The sequence below is a fragment of the Hypanus sabinus genome, chromosome 1 (genome assembly GCF_030144855.1).
Source record: "Hypanus sabinus isolate sHypSab1 chromosome 1, sHypSab1.hap1, whole genome shotgun sequence".
Taxonomy (NCBI): domain Eukaryota; kingdom Metazoa; phylum Chordata; class Chondrichthyes; order Myliobatiformes; family Dasyatidae; genus Hypanus; species Hypanus sabinus.
This window is the reverse complement of record NC_082706.1, coordinates 4,762,001-4,780,428: the sequence shown is the minus strand read 5'-3', so window position 1 is coordinate 4,780,428 and position 18,428 is coordinate 4,762,001. Positions and strand designations below refer to the sequence as shown.

The 18,428-nt window shown below is 51.7% G+C and overlaps 1 protein-coding gene across 1 annotated transcript in view; it reads right to left on the bottom strand.

Moving 5' to 3' along the window:
- The window catches only part of pdlim2 (PDZ and LIM domain 2 (mystique)), a 37,008-nt gene extending 22,872 nt beyond the window's left edge, over positions 1 to 14,136 (bottom strand). The window contains exon 1 of the mRNA XM_059962675.1: positions 13,977 to 14,136. Coding sequence (XP_059818658.1) covers positions 13,977 to 14,069 — 93 coding nt within the window. The 5' untranslated portion in view covers positions 14,070 to 14,136. The remainder of the gene's footprint in view (positions 1 to 13,976) is intronic.
- Between the last annotated feature and the right edge of the window lie 4,292 nt (positions 14,137 to 18,428).

Here is an 18,428-nt window from a genome sequence, read left to right as displayed (position 1 = left end):
GGATTACACGCCAGTCCTCACCGAGGGATCACACGCCAGACCTCACCGAGGGATCACAGACCAGACCTCACCGAGGGATCACACGCCAGACCTCACCGAGGGATCACACGCCAGACCTCACCGAGGGATTACACGCCAGTCCTCACCGAGGGATCACACGCCAGACCTCACCGAGGGATCACACGCCAGACCTCACCGAGGGATCACACGCCAGACCTCACCGAGGGATCACACGCCAGACCTCACCGAGGGATCACAGACCAGTCCTCACCGAGGGATCACACACAAATCGTCACTGAGGGATCACACACCAGCATGCATTGAGGGATCAGAAGTGGAAAGGGTGAACAATTTCAAGTTCCTGGATGTCAATACCTCTGAGGATCTAACCTGGTCCCAAAACATTGTTGGGGCTACAAAGAAGGCCTGTGTAGTATTCAGAGAGCGATGCCTCAAAAAGGCTGTGTCCATTATTCTCATCGCCCAGGACAAGCCCTCTTCTCACAGCGACCATCAGGGAGGAGGTACAAGTGCCTGAAGACACACACTCAATGGTTCAGGAACAGCTTCTTCCCCTCTGCCATTTGATTTCTCAATGGAGTTTGAACCCATGAACACTATGTCACTACTTATTTAACTATTCTATACATCTCACTGCAGTTCGGTGTAAACTATTTGTCAATCCTCACCTGGAGATCTAGACTCCCCTGTCATTTTTCATAACTTCTACACTGTTTACAATGCCAGATATCCTAGTATCATCCATAAACTTACTAGGTATGCCTCGTACATCAAAAGCATTTATAGAAATTACAAACAATAAAGGTCCCAGCACCCACTCTGGCTCACCACACTAGACACAGGTTTTCAGTCTGAGAAATAATTTTCAACCCTTACTCTCTGCTTCCTAGCACCAAGAAAGTTGTGAATCTAATTCAAACAATAACCTGAATCGGAAAAAAATCTGAGCAACACACACAGAGTGCTGGAGGAACTCTGCAAGTCAGGCGGGGATTAAACAGCCAATACTTTAGGCCGAGGGCCTTGCTGAGCTCCTCTCGAACAGGAGTTTGAAATCTGGGGTCCACAGACCACCTGCATAATGGTATTGGTCCATGGCATAAAAAGTTGGGAACCCCTGCTCTAGAGTTCCATGTACGTTGCTCGAGGTTTCCAGAATCTGTAGAATATCTTGTGCTTGTGTATCTAATCTGTCATCTGCCCCTGGATCCCACGCGATCTAACCTTGCAGATCAGCCTGCCTTGCGGGACCTTGTCAAAGGCCATAGAATCCGTACTGACAACATCCACTGCCCTAACCTCACCTACTCTCTCAGCAACCTCCCTGAAGAACTGCGAGAAATTTCCCAGGCATGACTCCCCACACACAAATTGGCACAGTAGCATAGTGGTTAGCACAATGCTTTACGGTACCAGTGACCCGGGTTCATTTCCCTCCATTGCCTGTAAAGGAGTTTGTATGATTTCCCCACAATGGCAAGGGTTTCCTTCGAGTGCTCCGGATTGCACCCACAGTCCAAAGACGTACCAGTTGGTAGGTTAATTGGTCATTGTAAATTGACCCATGATTAGTCTAGGGTTAAATCAGAGGTTACTGGGTGGCCTGGCTCAAAGGGCCCGAAGGGCCTATTCTGCACAGCCTCTCTAAATAACAAATCCCTGCTGTCTCTCCTGGATCAGACTCAATCTGTCCAAACACCAATAGGTTCTGTCCTAATTTACCCACCACTAAAGCCATCATCCAACACCCCAACCTTTCTCCTGAAGTTCATCCACCCGGCTTCTTGGTGTCCACCACCCCATTTCTGTCACCAGAGAGAAAGACCATTGCCTTTTGCTACAGTTGCTGCCCGTGTTAAAACAGAGAAAGTAGAGCAGTTGTTCCAGTAACTTCAGGGTGGCGTCGGCTGACTACATTTCTGCCCAGTCTCACCGTTATCGTCAAGTGGTCACAGGTATCTGGACGATTTGTCAGCAGATGGAGGTTATTTCAACTTGGAATGTGCTGGTTCTCCTGTCGGTTCTCAGAAAGACCTCTACAGAACCAAGTTCCAACTTTATGTGCAAGCCATTACCAGGAGCTGTTTTCAGTAACTGAAAGTGGACAATCCCATCGAGGTCTGGGTGGCCTCCAACTTGATGGCATGAGTATCGATTTCTCCTTCTGGTTTAACAAAAGAATCCCTCTCCCTCCCCTCTTCCCCCCCCCACTCTGGCCTCACCTGCTCATCACTTCCCCCTGGGTCCCCACCTCCTTCCCTTGCCCCTATGGTCCACTCCCCTCTCCTGTCAGATTCCTTCCTCTCCAGCCCTTTACCTTCCCCACCCTCTTGCTTCACCCATTCCCTTACTACGTCAGCATTATTTTGTCTCTGAAACCCTCATGGTTACCGAGAGGGGGGCACAACTCTGCACACAGCACCCACTTCCGAATTGTGACGGGGCTCCTAGCTCCACGATGGGGCAGCTAAAATGGCTGCACCTCTCTACAGCTTCTTAAAAAATAGCAGTCGTATCAGGAACATTTGCCATTACTGTGGCAACATTTGTTGGCACCATCTCTGGACTGAAACTGAAAGCCTTTCCCTTTGACTGTAAGCAATCTAATGTTTGCACCTGGCAAAGGAGAATCCTTTGGCATATTTTGGCTGCCGTCTCCATTGAAGCCACAACACTACATTCCAAACAGTTGTGAGACATATTGCAATGAACAAATTCCTCCAGAACCACATGCAAAACGGACTCTCTGAATTCAACAGAGTTGCTACTTCTCAGCTTAAAATGGCACACAGTTTCACGCATTTTGGGAGTGTTAAATTCGTATCTCTCCGCTGCTACAAAAAGCTGTGGCTCCGGCGTCTCTCAAACAGGATATTCAACTTTGTGGCTTTGCAAAAGATTAGAGCGAGTGATATATTTTAGAGCAGATTTCTGCAGGGCGAACATTTCTTTTCACCCTTTCCCTGTCTCTGCAACACTGAAGACTTGCACATTCTCAGCCAGACCCTGTGCTGAACAATGTCACTGGGGGGGGGGGGGGGGGGGGGGGGAAGAAAAAGTTTCCACTCGCTCCAGGAGAGCCTGCAGGCCTGTGTCTAGTGTCAAAACGCAGCCACTGTGGCCACGCTCCCTGTGTGCTCGGTTACGGGGGTCCCACCGTAACCTGGACCCCTGCTCACTCAGAGACAGCTCAGCAGTACCTGTGCGAGTCAGTCACTCATCCCAAGGGTAGTCGTAGCCGAAGGGTGGTATTGGGGACGAGCTCCCTCTGCTAAACAGATGTTCTTCACGGTGTGCGTCTCAAACAGCCTCTGACAACCAAGTCCGACTCCTGGCCTTCACGTGTGGCATAGTTCTTATGCCCGGCAGAGCTGTTCTCACTGACAGGAGAGGGGGCAAGGGTGGGCCACTGGCACCTTAAAACCAGTTGCTCCGGGCAGATGGGGTTCATTAACCACAGATGGTATCTCATCTAGGAAAGGGAAAACTCCGATTTCAAACATCCGCTGCCTTGCGGCTGTACCTGTTCACGGGAAAGGGTTTGGGAGTAAACTCCAAGGAAAAATCCGGAGTCAGATTCCCGAAGGCGGCTGACTTCTGTACCCAGCACCGGCACAGCAACCTTGGACCTGTCATCATCACGGAGAGGGGGGACCCACTGCATGGGCAACAGATGGATCTCCATATCAACTCTGCCTCGGTTTACGCCCTGGAGAGACCACTCCTGGTGACTACCAGAGGCACAGTACCCATGGTCAACCATGACCGACGGAGGTCACAGACTCATCCCCACGCTGGGGTGTTCTGTCTCGCCAGCCACCAACATCTGGAGTAGTCGAGAGGACTTGGAGAGAGCTGTGAGTACGCTGGTGCACCTCATGGGTCCTTCTAAGATCAATCTCAGCCAGGGGTTCCCAACCTGTGGTCCTCAGGCAGTGGCATCAAAAAGATGGGAACCTCTGATCTACCCCTTGCCTCCCACATAACCCTCCGTTTTCATCAGCCATGTTGCCAATCTAAGCATCTCTTAGGTGCTCCTAATTTATCTGCCTCTACCACAGGGCATTCCACTCAGTGTCAAAAACCTACCCCTGACATCCTTAAAATTATACCCAACGTGTTAGCCATTTCCACCTTGGGAAAAAGTCCGTCTGTCCACTCTCTCTAGCCTTTTATCATTTGACACACCTCAATCAGTCACCTCTCATCCTCCTTCACTCGCTCGCTCAACCCATCCTCATAAAACATGTTCTCTAATCCAGGCAGCATCCCAGTGAATCTCCTCTGCACCCTCTCTGAAGCCTCCACATCTTTCCTATAATGAAGTGAACACAATATTCCAGGTGTGGCCTAACCAGAGTTTTACAGAGCTGCAACATTACCTCGCTGCTCTTGAACTCAATCCCGACTGATGGAGGCCGACACACTGTATGCCTTCTTAACATCATTCAACAGCTGATTGGCAGCTTTGAGAGATTTATGGACATGGTCCCCAAGATCCCCTGTCCCGCACACTGCTAAGAATCCTGTCATTAACCCTATTGTCTGCCTTCAAATTCAGCCTTCCAAAGTGAATCAGTTCACGCTTCTCTGGCTTAAACTCCATCTGCCACTTCTCTGCCCAGTTCTACATCCTGTCCAAAGCCAAGTTCTGCTTCCCGACAACACTTCCTGCTGCTGCCATTTGTGCAGTATCACAGTATAACTGCGCTTAACGCTTGAGATGCGTTAAGAACTTAATGGTCCTGTATTCACCCAAGTTTAGAAGAATGGGGGGGGCGATTAGAGAGATCTCATTGAAACCTATCAAATGTTGAGAGGCCAAGAAAGAATGGATGTGGAGAGGATGTTTTCTATGGTGGGAGAGTCTAGGACCAGAGGGCACAGTCTCAGAATAGTACATCCTTTTAGAACAGAGATGAGGAGAAATTTCTTCAGTCAGAGGGTGGTAAATCTGTGGAATTCATTGCCAGAGGCAGCTGTAGAGGCCAAGTCATTGGGTACATTTAAAGCAGAGGTTGATAGAGTCTTGATTAGTCAGGGCATCAAAGGTTATGAGAAGAATGGGATGAGCGGGATAATAAATCAGCCATGGTCAAATGGTGCAGCAGACTTAATGGGCCCAATGGCCTAATTCTGCTCCTGTGAACGTGGCCCTACTGGATGCAGAGCAGACTGAGCTACTCTCTAACTACGCTACCAACATGCATTTGCCACCGATTTAGGAGCACGTGGGCTGACAATACGTAACGATCTCAGTGTGTCAAAGATCAACTAACTCTGTTCCCCAAGTACAGTTACACGTATTCGGAATTTACTATGGTGTGTTAGTCTTGAACTCAGTCCCGGACTAATGAAGACCGACACATCATACAGCTTCCTAACCACTGTATGGCAGCTTGGAGGTGTCTATGGATGTGGACCTCAATATGCCCCTGTTCGATACACTGTTAGGAATCCTGCAACTAACCATGTGCTCTGCCTTCAAAGTACACGCTGAAAAAAGAAAAAACACAACATTCAACAATTAGAATGAATAAAAAATTATATAAAAATAAAGTTAGGGGTTAAAGTATAGATTTGGAATAAAATGTGCATAAATACATAAATTATGAGAATGTATTTATTAAGTAATTTACAATATACCTTAGCTTTATAAAAAGTGGCTTAAGGTATTTACAGTGCAGCGACAGGGTAATAGATAGAGGGGGTTGTGGGGGAGTCTAACTATAATGGTTGATCAGATTAACTGCCAGCCAGCAAGAAACTTTTAAGATGGTGTGAAGTTTTTGTTACAATAATCTTGTTTAATATTCTATACCTATGCAAGTTAGTTACATCTTACACCAACACATTCAATCCAGCTACTTTTATCCAGTTGGTAACATGGCAGTTAGTGTAACGTTACTACTCTGCCAATGAGCCAGGTTCAATTTTGCCACTGCCCAGAAGGACTTTGCACACTCTCCCTGTGACTACGTGGGCTTCCAAATTCCAAAGGTGCATGGGTTAGTTGGACACATGGGTATAATTGGGTGGTGCAGGCTTGGTGGGCCAGATGAGCCATAAAACCACAAGATATAGGAGCAGAAGGAAGCCATTCAGCCCATCGAGCCTGCTCTGCCATTCAGTCATCGGCTGATCCAATTCTTTCAGTCATCCCCACTCCCTCCCCTGCCTTCTCCCCATACCCTTTGATGCCCTGGCTAATCAAGAACCTATCAATCTCTGCCTTAAATGCACCCAATGACTTGGCCTCCACAGCTGCTCATGGAAACAAATTCCACAGACCCCCTGACTAAAGTAATTTCTCCACATCTCAGTTCTAAATGGACGTCCTTCAATCCTGAAGTTGTGCCCTCTTGTCCGAGACTCCTCTACCACGGGCTTGTACTGTGCTGCATCTCTAAATGAATGAAAGAGCCCTGGCCTGCTCAGACAGGAGGTCTCACCAGAGTTTGATAGAGCTGCAACAATACCAAGACCCCATGGCTCTTACAGGCTCAGGGTGAGTTACTATAGCAACAGCCCAGGTTAATGGCTGTGCAAGAGTTTCTTGCTGTAATGTAGCTTCCTTCTTCCTGTGACTCCACCATTTCCTCTCCCCGGAGATGTTTAAAGCAATGCAATGTTGTTCTCTCCCCACCCCACCCCACCCCCAACCTATGGGCTCTTCCTGTGCCTACCCAGAATGCATTGCTGCTGCTACAACCAGGGGAGCTTCCACTGCACTCTGCCCAATTGTTTCAGGAGCTTGGAGCGGCTCAGCAACTTCCCCATACACTGACCTCTGCCCCAACCTCCGATCAAATTTATCTTTATAAATCTCCCTCTCTCACACTGACTGGCTGATTTAGGCCATAGGTCATAAGTCATAGAACTCTACAGTGCTGAAGCAGGTAACAAACCATTACTCTGCACTGGCACCATAACCCTCCATACCCCTCCCATCCTATCCAGACTTCTCTTAACTGTTGAAATCTAGTCCTCATTCACCACTTCTGCCATCAGCTCATTCCACACACTCACCACCCTGAGGGAAGTTCCTCCTCACGTTCCCCTTAAACATTTCACCCTTAAGTTTGACCTTTAGATCTAGTCTCACCCAACCTCAGTGGAAAAAGCCTGCTTGCATACCCCTCAGTTTTGAATACCTCCCCTCATTCTCCTACACTCTAGGGCATGAGTTCCCACGTTTTTTGTGTCATGGACCAATACCATTAAGCAAGGGGTCCGTGGACCCCGGATTGGAAGTCCTGCCAATCAACCCTCACATCAGGTTGATCAAGATTTCCAGCACCTGCAGAATCTCGAGTTTATCATCTCTCTCTCTACCATTGATTGCATTCACGGTCTGGTAAGGTGGGGGGGGGGGGATCTCTGCACAGGATCGGAAGAGACTGCTGGAAGTTGCAAACTCAGTCAGCTCCATCATGAACACTCTTCCCCTCCCCCCCCCCCCCCAGTATCCAGGACATCTTCAAGGAGCGATGCCTCTAAAAGGCGGCATCCATCATTAAGGACCCCCACCACCCAGGACTTGCCCGCTTCTCATTGCTAGCATCGCTTCAGGAACCACTTCTTCACCTCCACCATCAGATTTCAGAATGAACCTCACTATATTTTTGCTCCCTTTTTGAAATTTATTTATTTTAATATGTACTTTTGTAACTTAGAGTTTTTTATTATTCTCTATTGCAATGTTGGGTGTCGGGTGGAGATATGTCTCTACAAAAGGAGGTGCAAGTCTCTCCCTCCCTCCACTAGCCTGCAGGTCACCCTTGGGCAAGGTGTAGCACCTGTTTAGCCCCCGATCAGGGTCACGTGAAGCCACGGGAGCAGGTGGTGGACGGTCGTATGAGCAGCCGGTGCAGATCACAAGTCCTGGTTATGTGACCACTGACACCAGGCAGACAATCTCTGAAGAGTATTGATAATGGCTGGGGTCACCCGTCTTGTAAAGACACTGCCCAGAAGGTAATGGCAAAACATTTCTGTAGAAAAATTTGCCAAGAACAATCATGGTCATGGAAACCGTGATCACCCACGACATACAACTGTGATCGCACTGCAGTGCTGCCACAAGACAACACATTTCCTGACGTGTGCCTGTGATATTAAATCCCATTCTGATTCATTTCCAGTCTCTCCCCTCCCCCGCCACGCTCTCACGATCAGAAAACCACTCTTCCGTCTCTGGTCTGCGCTGCTGAAGAAGCCTCGCAGAAGAAAGAGGCCAGGAAGCTATGGTGAAATGAGCAAAGCCACAGCTGCCAGCTCAAGCAATACAGCGACTCTAAGCTCCCTGTCAGACAATGGTGAGTGGTGAGGTGCAGAGACATCTGTAGTGGGAAAGATACAGAGGTGCAGAGTGAAATTGCCCTCACAGGCCAATGGGGCAGTTACCAGAGCTGTAGGCATGCACAAAATGGGAGATATGCACAAGAGATTCAGCAGATGCTTGAGCAACGCAGACACACACACACACACACACACACACACACAAAATGCTGGAGGAACTCAGCAGGCCTGTGTCACCTCTAATTAATTTTTTACACTGTGGAGAAGAACCATTGCTCTAAGCAGGACATTTTTACATGGCCTGAAAACTGCACAGCACTTTCTATTGACATTGAATAGAGGAAAATTTCAGCAGCATGGCAACAAAGGCTATGGGCATAGGGGCATTTCAGTTACTGCACGGCTGTGCAACTTAGAGAGAACACCGTCAGCAAGTCACACAGCACTTAGGGAGGGAAATAAACAGTCAATGTTTCGAGCCAAAACCCTTCATCAGGGCAGAGTTGGAACCTTGATGAAGGGTCATGGCCTGAAACATCTATTCCGCTCTGTTGATACTTCCTGACTTGCTGAATCCCTTGTGCTGGCAGCTCATTCCACACTCTCACAACCCTCTGAGTAAAGAAGTTTTTGCCTCATGCTCCCCTTAAACTTTTTTCCTTTCTCCCTTAAACCATGACCTCTGGTTGTAGTCTACACAACCTCAGTGGAAATAGCCAGCTTACATCTACCCTATCCATACCCCTCATAATTTTGTATACTTTTAGCAAATCTCCTCTCAATCTTCTATGTTCTATAGAATACGGTCCTAACCTATTCAATCTTTCCTTATAACTCGGGCCCTCCAGACCCAGCAATACCCTTGGGAATTTTCTCTGCACTTTTTCAACATTATTCCTCCAGCATTCTGTGTGTGTTACGGAGTGAGAGATCATTTGAATGGTTCACTTGCATACTGAGGCCTATACTGGGCAGAACTGGTGCTGAGCAAGTTTCCATCACACCCAGCCTTAGGATGAGAGACAGGTATTCCAGCCCACAATGCCTGTACTCACTGTGATGCAGATCATAGATATGAAGGAAGAGGATGTACTGGAGCTTTTGGAAAACATCAAGTTGGATAAGTCTCTGGAACCGGATGGAATGTACCCCAGGCTACTGTGGGAGGCGAGGGAGGAGATTGCTGAGCCTCTGGTGATAATCTTTGCATCATCAATGAGGACAGGAGAGATTCTGGAGGATTGGAGGGTTGGGGATGTTGTTCCTTATTCACGAAAGGGAATAGAGATATCCCGGGAAATTATAGGCCAGTGAGTCTTACTTCAGTGGTTGGTAAGTTGATGGAAAAGATACTGAGAGGCAGAATTTATAAACATATGGAGAGGCATAATATGATTAGGAACAGTCAGCATGACTTTGTCAAGGGCAGGTTGTACCTTACGAGCCTGACTGAATTTTTTGAGGATGTGACTGAACACATTGATGAAGGTAGAGCCGTAAATGTAGTGTATATGGATGTAGCAAGGCATTTGATAAAATACCCCAGGCAAGGCTTATTGAGAAAGTAAGGAGACATGGGATCCAAGGGGACATTGCTTTGTGGATCCCAAACTGGCTTGCCCACAGAAGGCAAAGAGTGGTTGTAGACAGGTCATATTCTGCATTGAGGTCAGTGACCAGTGGTGCGCCTCAGGGATCTGTTCTGAGACCCCGACTCATCGTGATTTTTATGAAGTGGAGGGATGTGCTAGTAAATTTGCTGAAGACACAAAGGTTGGGGGTGTTGTGGATAGTGTGGAGGGCTGTCAGAGGTTACAGCGGGACATCGATAGGATGCAAAACTGGGCTGAGAAGTGGCAGATGGAGTTCAACCCTGATAAGTGTGAGGTGGTTTATTTTGGTAGGTCAAATATGATGGCAGAATATAGCATTAATGGTAAGACTTTTGGCAGTGTGGAAGATCAGAGGGATCTTGGGGTCCAAGTCCATAGGATGCTCAAAGCTGCTACGCAGGTTGACTCTGTGGTTAAGAAGGCGTATGGTGTATTGGCCTTCATCAATCGTGGGATTGAATTTAAGAGCCAAGAGGTAATGTTACCACTATATAGGACCCTGGTCAGACCTCACTTGGAGTACTGTGCTCAATTCTGGTTGCCTCACTACAGGAAAGACATGGAAACTGTAGAAAGGGTGCAGAGGAGACTTACAAGGATGTTGCCTGGATTGGGGAGCATGCCTTATGAGAATAGGTTGAGTGAACTCGGCCTTTTCCCCTTGGAGCGACGGAGGATGAGAGGTGACCTGATAGAGGTGTACAAGATGATGCGAGGTATTGATTATGTAGATAGTCAGAGGCTTTTTCCCAGGGCTGAAATGGCTAGCACGAGAGAACATAGATTTAAGGTGCGTGGAAGTAGGTACAGAGGAGATGTCAGGGGTAAGTTTTTTTTATGCAGAGAGTGGTGAGTGTGTGGAATGGGTTGCCAGCGGTGGTGGAGGCAGATGCGATAGGGTCAAATCAACACGTACGATAGGGTGTTTTAAGAGAGTCCTGGAAAGGTACATGGAGCTTAGAAAGAGCTTAGTGCTATGTGCAAGCCTAGGGCCAAAGGGCCTGTATTGTGCTGTAGGTTTTCCATTCTACGTTTTAACTTATCCCATTCTCACGGATGTAGGCTTTAACCCGCCATGGCCTGCTCTTCCAAATGGACGCAGTCCAATCATCACTTCCAGTTCTCTTGACACTAAATATTGTAAGGCCTGGATAGAGTGGAGGATGTTTCCAATAATGGGAGGTCTAGGACCAGAGGTCACAGCCTCAGAATACCAGGATGTCCCTCTAGAACAGAGATGAGGAGGAATTTCTTTAGGCAGAGGGTGGTGAATCTGTGGAATTCATTGCCACAGACGGCTGTGGAGGCCAAGTCATTGGGTTTACTTAAAGCAGAGGTTGATAGGTTCTTGGTTAGCAAGGGCATCAAAGGTAACAGAGAGAAGGTAGGAGATCGGGGTTGAGAGGGATGATCAATGAGCTTGATGGAATGATTGATGGGCCAAATGGCCCGATTCTGCTGTGATGAACACAAACGGGGGCAGTGCTCACAGCCGTCTAGGCCACAGGCTTTCCTCTTCACATTCAGGCCCAGAGGGCTCCACTATCCCCGAACCCCTCACAGAACACTCACTGACAGGCCACACGCACCCTGTTGGACAGATTTCCATGAATGAAAGGGTGCAGCCAGGAGATCCAGCACTCAAAATGGCGGTTAGGGTCAGTCAGCCAGTCCTGGTCAGAGTCACTGTCCAAACGAGAGGCCACAGCCCTCCCACACCTTTGGGGCATCCCCATGATCACAGCCAGTCAGATTTTAATCACATTCCCATCTATCCACACTGACCTTACATCTTGTCATTCAGGCAAAGCATCTTCTCCAGCTCAAGGTGGATTGCTCAGATTTGGATTGATCAGTCACATGGACAGCAAAACATGCAGTGAAATCCATTGTCTGGCAACAACCTTATCTCTTGTCAGGACAGGTAGAGCCCTTCTCTTTGCAGTGAAGGAAGATGAGAGGTGACATGATAGAGGTGTACGAGACAGTAAGTGGTATACATCAAGTGAACAGAGACTTTCTCCCAAGGCGGAATTCGCTAATATGTTCATTCATTATGTGCAGTGTTGTGTGACGTGGCGATCACGATTTCCATGACCACGATTGTTCTTGGCTCATTCTTCTACAGAAGTGCTTTGCCATTGTCTTCTTCTGGGCAGTGTCTTTACAAGACGGGTGACCCCAGCCATTATCAATACTCTTCAGAGATTGTCTGCCTGGTGTCAGAGGTCACATAACCAGGACTTGTGATCTGCACCGGCAGCTCATACAACCATCCACCACCTGCTCCCATGGCTTCACAAGACCCTGATGGGGGGGGGGGGCTAAGCAGGTGCTACACCTTGTCCAGGGGTGACCTGCAGGCCAGCGGAGGGAAGGAGCACCTTACACCCCCTTCGGCGGAGATGCATCTATAAAAAGGCTAGATGCCTTTCCATCACGGGCTGAAGGGGTATTCCGTCTTCCTCGCCCTTCAGCTGAGCTGTGGGCCGTTCCCCACGTGTCCTTGTGCATTCAAAGCAACACAGAACACAACCAGCAACAAACTAACAACATGCCTTCCCACTGCCACAACACAGTCCAAAGACGAACCAGTTGGTGCGTGAATTGGTCATTGTAAATGGTCCTGTGATGAGGCTGGGTTAAATTCAGGGATTACGATGCGGAGTAGCTGGAAGGGCAATTCTGCACTGTATCTCAATAAATAGCCCCAGTTACAGGCCACCGGACCTCCAAACTTTGACAAATATCTAACCTCGTCCTAACCCTCACACCTTACTGTCTGCCCCGCACTCTCTGTAATTCTAACGCTCTGTCCCGCACCCCGTTAGTTTAACACTGTTCCGCAATCTCCGTGACTCTAACACACTCTCTGTAACTCTAACGCTCTGTCCCGCATCCCCTCTGTTACTGTAACACTCTGTCCCGCACTCTCTGTTACTGTAACACTCTGTCCCGCACTCTGTTACTGTAACACTCTGTCCCGCACACTGTAACACTCTGTCCCGCACACTGTAACACTCTGTCCCGCACTCTCTGTTACTGTAACACTTTGTCCCGCACCCTCTCTGTGACTCTAACGCTGTTACTCTAACACACTCTCTGTTACTGTAACACTCTGTCCCGCACTCTGTAACACTCTGTCCCGCACTCTCTGTTACTGTAACACTCTGTCCCGCACTCTCTGTTACTGTAACACTCTGTCCCGCACCCTCTCTGTGACTCTAACGCTGTTACTCTAACACACTCTCTGTAACTGTAACAGTCTCTGTTAGTCTAACGCTCTGTCCCGCACCCTCTCTGTTACTCTAACGCAATTCTGCACTCGGCTATCGTTTTCCCTTGTATGCTTATGATGGGTTAAAACTGTCGGCACGGTCGTCAGGCCAAATAAAGCTCTGCACAGTGCACGTGACAATAATAAACCCTCAAGACACTTTGGGTGGACATTGTGGGCCGAAAGGCCAGTCACACTTTCACCCCTTTGAGCAGGGCAAGGCTGAGCAGTGACAGATGAGTCAGTGTTCTCCTTTGAACAAGTTACACCTCAACATTGGATCCAGGCCGTCAGCTGAGTCAGTGACGCCAGCCGATGGGTTCATCTCCCGAGTGCTGGCCCCCAACCTCCCCTGTAAACCTGGTGACAACAGGAGCCCTGCCAAGGAACTTCCCGGAGCCGGTCCACTGGGACCCCGGGCCTCAGTGCTGTCTCCGACTAACTCCTCAACTCAGTACTTGTCCCAACCCTCCAATCATCCACCCGGGGGACCCCAGACCCTGTTGAAAGCGCCCAGGCAGTCCCGATGAGGGAAAGAGGCTGAGGAACACCGGCAGCCTTATCCCCCCGCCACCCACCCTCTCCTGGGCAGTGAAGGGGGTTGAGGGAGAGGTGACACCCGTCACCCTTCAGTGCCGGCGCTCGTTAGGACCTGGCGGCAACCCAGCGCGTCCGGCGCCGGTCTCGGGGGTAGACAGGAGGAGGGCAGCGGGCAGAATGGAAGGCTGTCCGGGAGGAGAAGGGACCAAGCCCCCGATGCTCACCTTGGACACGGAGATGGGTTTGTTGAAGTCGCGGCCGCCGCTAATGCGGAATCCCCAGGGTCCTGGCGCCGGTAAGGTGACGGAGCGAGACATGGCCCCGCAGCTCGTCGGTCACAGCGGCAGCACCGACAGCGATACTGCCCGCCCCACCTCCTTTAAACCGGCCCCACCCCACCCCACAGGTCCCGCCCTCCGACCTCATTAGCCGGAGCGCATCGTGGGAGGGGCTGGAGTGCCGCCACGATCAAGGTGCAGTACTGAGGGAGCTTCGCGCCGTGGGAGGGGTGGTACTGAGGGAGGGTGACACTGTGGGAGGTGGTACTGAGGGAGGGTCACATTGTGGGAGGGGTGGTACTGAGGGAGGGTCACACTGTGGGAGGTGGTACTGAGGGAGGGTGACACTGTGGGAGGTGGTACTGAGGGAGGGTCACACTGTGGGAGGGGTGGTACCGAGGGAGGGTCACACTGTGGGAGGTGGTACTGAGGGAGGGTGACACTGTGGGAGGTGGTACTGAGGGAGGGTCACTGTGGGAGGGGTGGTACCGAGGGAGGGTCACACTGTGGGAGGGATGGTACTGAGGGAGGGTCACACTGTGGGAGGTGGTACTGAGGGAGGGTCACACTGTGGGAGGGGTGGTACTGAGGGAGGTCACACTGTGGGAGGGGTGGTACTGAGGGAGGGTCACACTGTGGGGGGTGGTACTGAGGGAGGGTCACACTGTGGGGGGTGGTACTGAGGAAGGGTCACAATGTGGGAGGGGTGGTACTGAGGGAGGGTCACGCTGTGGGAGGTGGTACTGAGGGAGGGTCACACTGTGGGGGGTGGTACTGAGGGAGCTTCGCGCCGTGGGAGGGGTGGTACCGAGGGAGGGTCACACTGTGGGAGGGGTGGTACCGAGGGAGGGTCACACTGTGGGGGGGTGGTACTGAGGAAGGGTCACAATGTGGGAGGGGTGGTACTGAGGGAGGGTCACACTGTGGGAGGGGTGGTACTGAGGGAGCTTCGCGCCGTGGGAGGGGTGGTACTGAGGGAGGGTCACACTGTGGGAGGAGTGGTACCGAGGGAGGGTCATAGTGTGGGAGGGGTGGTACCGAGGGAGGGTCACACTGTGGGAGGAGTGGTACCGAGGGATGGTCACACTGTGGGAGGGGTGGTACCGAGGGAGGGTCACACTGTGGGAGGGGTGGTATTGAGGGAGGGTCACAGTGTGGGAGGGGTGGTACTGAGGGAGGGTCACAGTGTGGGGGGGTGGTACTGGGTGAGGGTCACACTGTGGGGGGGTCACACTGTGGGAGGAGTGGTACTGAGGAAGGGTCACACTGTGGGAGGGTCACACTGTGGGAGGGGTGGTACCGAGGGAGGGTCACAGTGTGGGAGGGGTGGTACCGAGGGAGGGTCACACTGTGGGAGGAGTGGTACCGAGGGAGGGTCACACTGTGGGAGGGGTGGTACCGAGGGAGGGTCACACTGTGGGAGGGGTGGTATTGAGGGAGGGTCACAGTGTGGGAGGGGTGGTACCGAGGGAGGGTCACACTGTGGGAGGGGTGGTATTGAGGGAGGGTCACAGTGTGGGAGGGGTGGTACTGAGGGAGGGTCACAGTGTGGGGGGGTGGTACTGGGTGAGGGTCACACTGTGGGGGGGTCACACTGTGGGAGGAGTGGTACTGAGGAAGGGTCACACTGTGGGAGGGTCACACTGTGGGAGGGGTAGTACTGAGGAAGGGTCACACTGTGGGAGGGTCACACTGTGGGAGGGTCACACTATGGGAGGGGAGGTACTGAGGGAGAGTCACACTGTGGGAAGGATGGTACTGAGGGAGGGTCACACTGTGGGGGGTGGTACTGAGGGAGGGTCACACTGTGGGAGGGGTGGTACTGAGGGAGCTTCGCACCATGGGAGGGGTGGTACTGAGGGTCACACTGTGGGGGGTGGTACTGAGGAAGGGTCACACTGTGGAAAGGGTGGTACTGGGTGAGGGTCACGCTGTGGGAGGGGTGGTGCTGAGGGAGGGTCACACTGTGGGAGGGGTGGTACTGAGGGAGAGTCACGCTGTGGGAAGGGTGGTACTGAGGGAGGGTCACACTATGGGGGTGGTACTGAGGGAGGGTCACACTGTGGGAGGGGTGGTACTGAGGGAGGGTCACACTATGGGGGTGGTACTGAGGGAGGGTCACACTATGGGGGTGGTACTGAGGGAGGGTCACACTGTGGGAAGGGTGGTACTGAGGGAGAGTCACGCTGTGGGAAGGCCACACTGAGGGAGGGTCACACTGTGGGAGGGGTGGTACTGAGGGAGGGTCACACTGTGGGAGGGCCACACTGAGGGAGGGTCACACTGTGGGAGGGTCACACAATGGGAGGGGAGGTACTGAGGGAGAGTCACACTGTGGGAAGGATGGTACTGAGGGAGGGTCACACTGTGGGGGGTGGTACTGAGGGAGGGTCACACTGTGGGAGGGGTGGTACTGAGGGAGCTTCGCACCATGGGAGGGGTGGTACTGAGGGTCACACTGTGGGGGGTGGTACTGAGGAAGGGTCACACTGTGGAAAGGGTGGTACTGGGTGAGGGTCACGCTGTGGGAGGGGTGGTGCTGAGGGAGGGTCACACTGTGGGAGGGGTGGTACTGAGAGAGGGTCACACTGTGGGAAGGGTGGTACTGAGGGAGGGTCACACTATGGGGGTGGTACTGAGGGAGGGTCACACTGTGGGAGGGGTGGTACTGAGGGAGGGTCACACTATGGGGGTGGTACTGAGGGAGCGTCACACTATGGGGGTGGTACTGAGGGAGGGTCACACTGTGGGAGGGGTGATACTGAGGGAGAGTCACGCTGTGGGAAGGCCACACTGAGGGAGGGTCACACTGTGGGAGGGGTGGTACTGAGGGAGGGTCACACTGTGGGAGGGCCACACTGAGGGAGGGTCACACTGTGGGAGGGGTGGTACTGAGGGAGGGTCACACTGTGGGAGGGGTGGTACTGAAGGAGGGTCACACTGTGGGAGGGGTGGTACTGAGGGAGTGTCACACTCTGGGAGTGGTGGTACTGAGTGAGGGTCACACTCTGGGAGGGGTGGTACTGAGGGAGGGTCACACAGTGGGAGGGGTGGTACTGAGGGAGGGTCACACTGTGGGAGGGGTGGTACTGAGGGAGGGTCACACTGTGGGTGGGTGGTACTGAGGGAGGGTCACACTGTGGGAGGGGTGGTACTGAGTGAGGGTCACACTCTGGGAGGGGTGGTACTGAGGGAGGGTCACACAGTGGGAGGGGTGGTACTGAGGGAGGGTCACACTGTGGGAGGGGCGTCACTGAGGGAGGGTCACACTATGGGGGGTGGTACTGAGGGAGGGTCACACTGTGGGAGGGGTGGTACTGAGTGAGGGTCACACTCTGGGAGGGGTGGTACTGAGGGAGGGTCACACTGTGGGAGGGGTGGTACTGAGGGAGGGTCACACTGTGGGAGGGGCGTCACTGAGGGAGGGTCACACTATGGGGGGTGGTACTGAGGGAGTGTCACACTCTGGGAGGGGTGGTACTGAGGGAGGGTCACACAATAGGAGTGGGGTTGACTGTTGAGGGAGTGGTGCAAGTTAGGAGTGAATGTAGAACAAAACATAACAGTGAAAGGCATTGTTTTGTAGTCAAAGACCAAAATGGTCCAAGGATGTGCTGAGGACAGGCTGCAAGTATCACATCAGCAGATGCTAACGTGGCACAACCATAGCTTACAAACACTAACATCTTGAGAGTGCTGGAGGAAGCCCACATAGTCACGGGGAGAATGTACAAGCTCCTTACAAACAGCAGCAGGAATTAAACCCGGGCCACTGGCGGAGTAACGCATCAGGTTAGCCGGTGCGGTCTCTGCCACCCTGTCCACTGTGTCATTAAGGAATTGAGCATTGACTGAGGAGACCAGCTCGACCCAGGATGGACATGGACTGCTTCTAAAGGTTGCAGAGATACCCATTGGTCTTACCTTGTGCTGGGACTTGCTGACATCAGCACGGTGCAATGCGGCCACGAGAGAGAGAGAGATTGATTGAAAACTGCAAGGACGGAGATACGGAATGCCTGAAACACCTCAGAACTCCCTGGACAGAGGAGACCAATTTTGAGCCACAAATAGATGTCAGGAAGAGAGAAAGTCCTGTGCCAAAGGTACATACCCGGGTGGATGCCAATGTACAAAGCCACCGTGCCCTGGAGGACTGACACCAGATCATGTTTTTGTTCAGTTTGAGGTATTCAGGAGTTTTGTGGAATGTGTGTATAAACAAGGCGGATCCCTGGCTTGGTGCCCACATTTTGGCACAAGTCGAAGGTGTGATCTCTGAGTCCTTCCCTGGAAGAATATTTTGAGTGTCCAGGCTCAAAGGTGGGAGGTGACCGCCAGAGAGCTGTGCCCGGTGTCTCCCCATCCTTTACTGCATCGCGGAGACCCAGAGAGCTG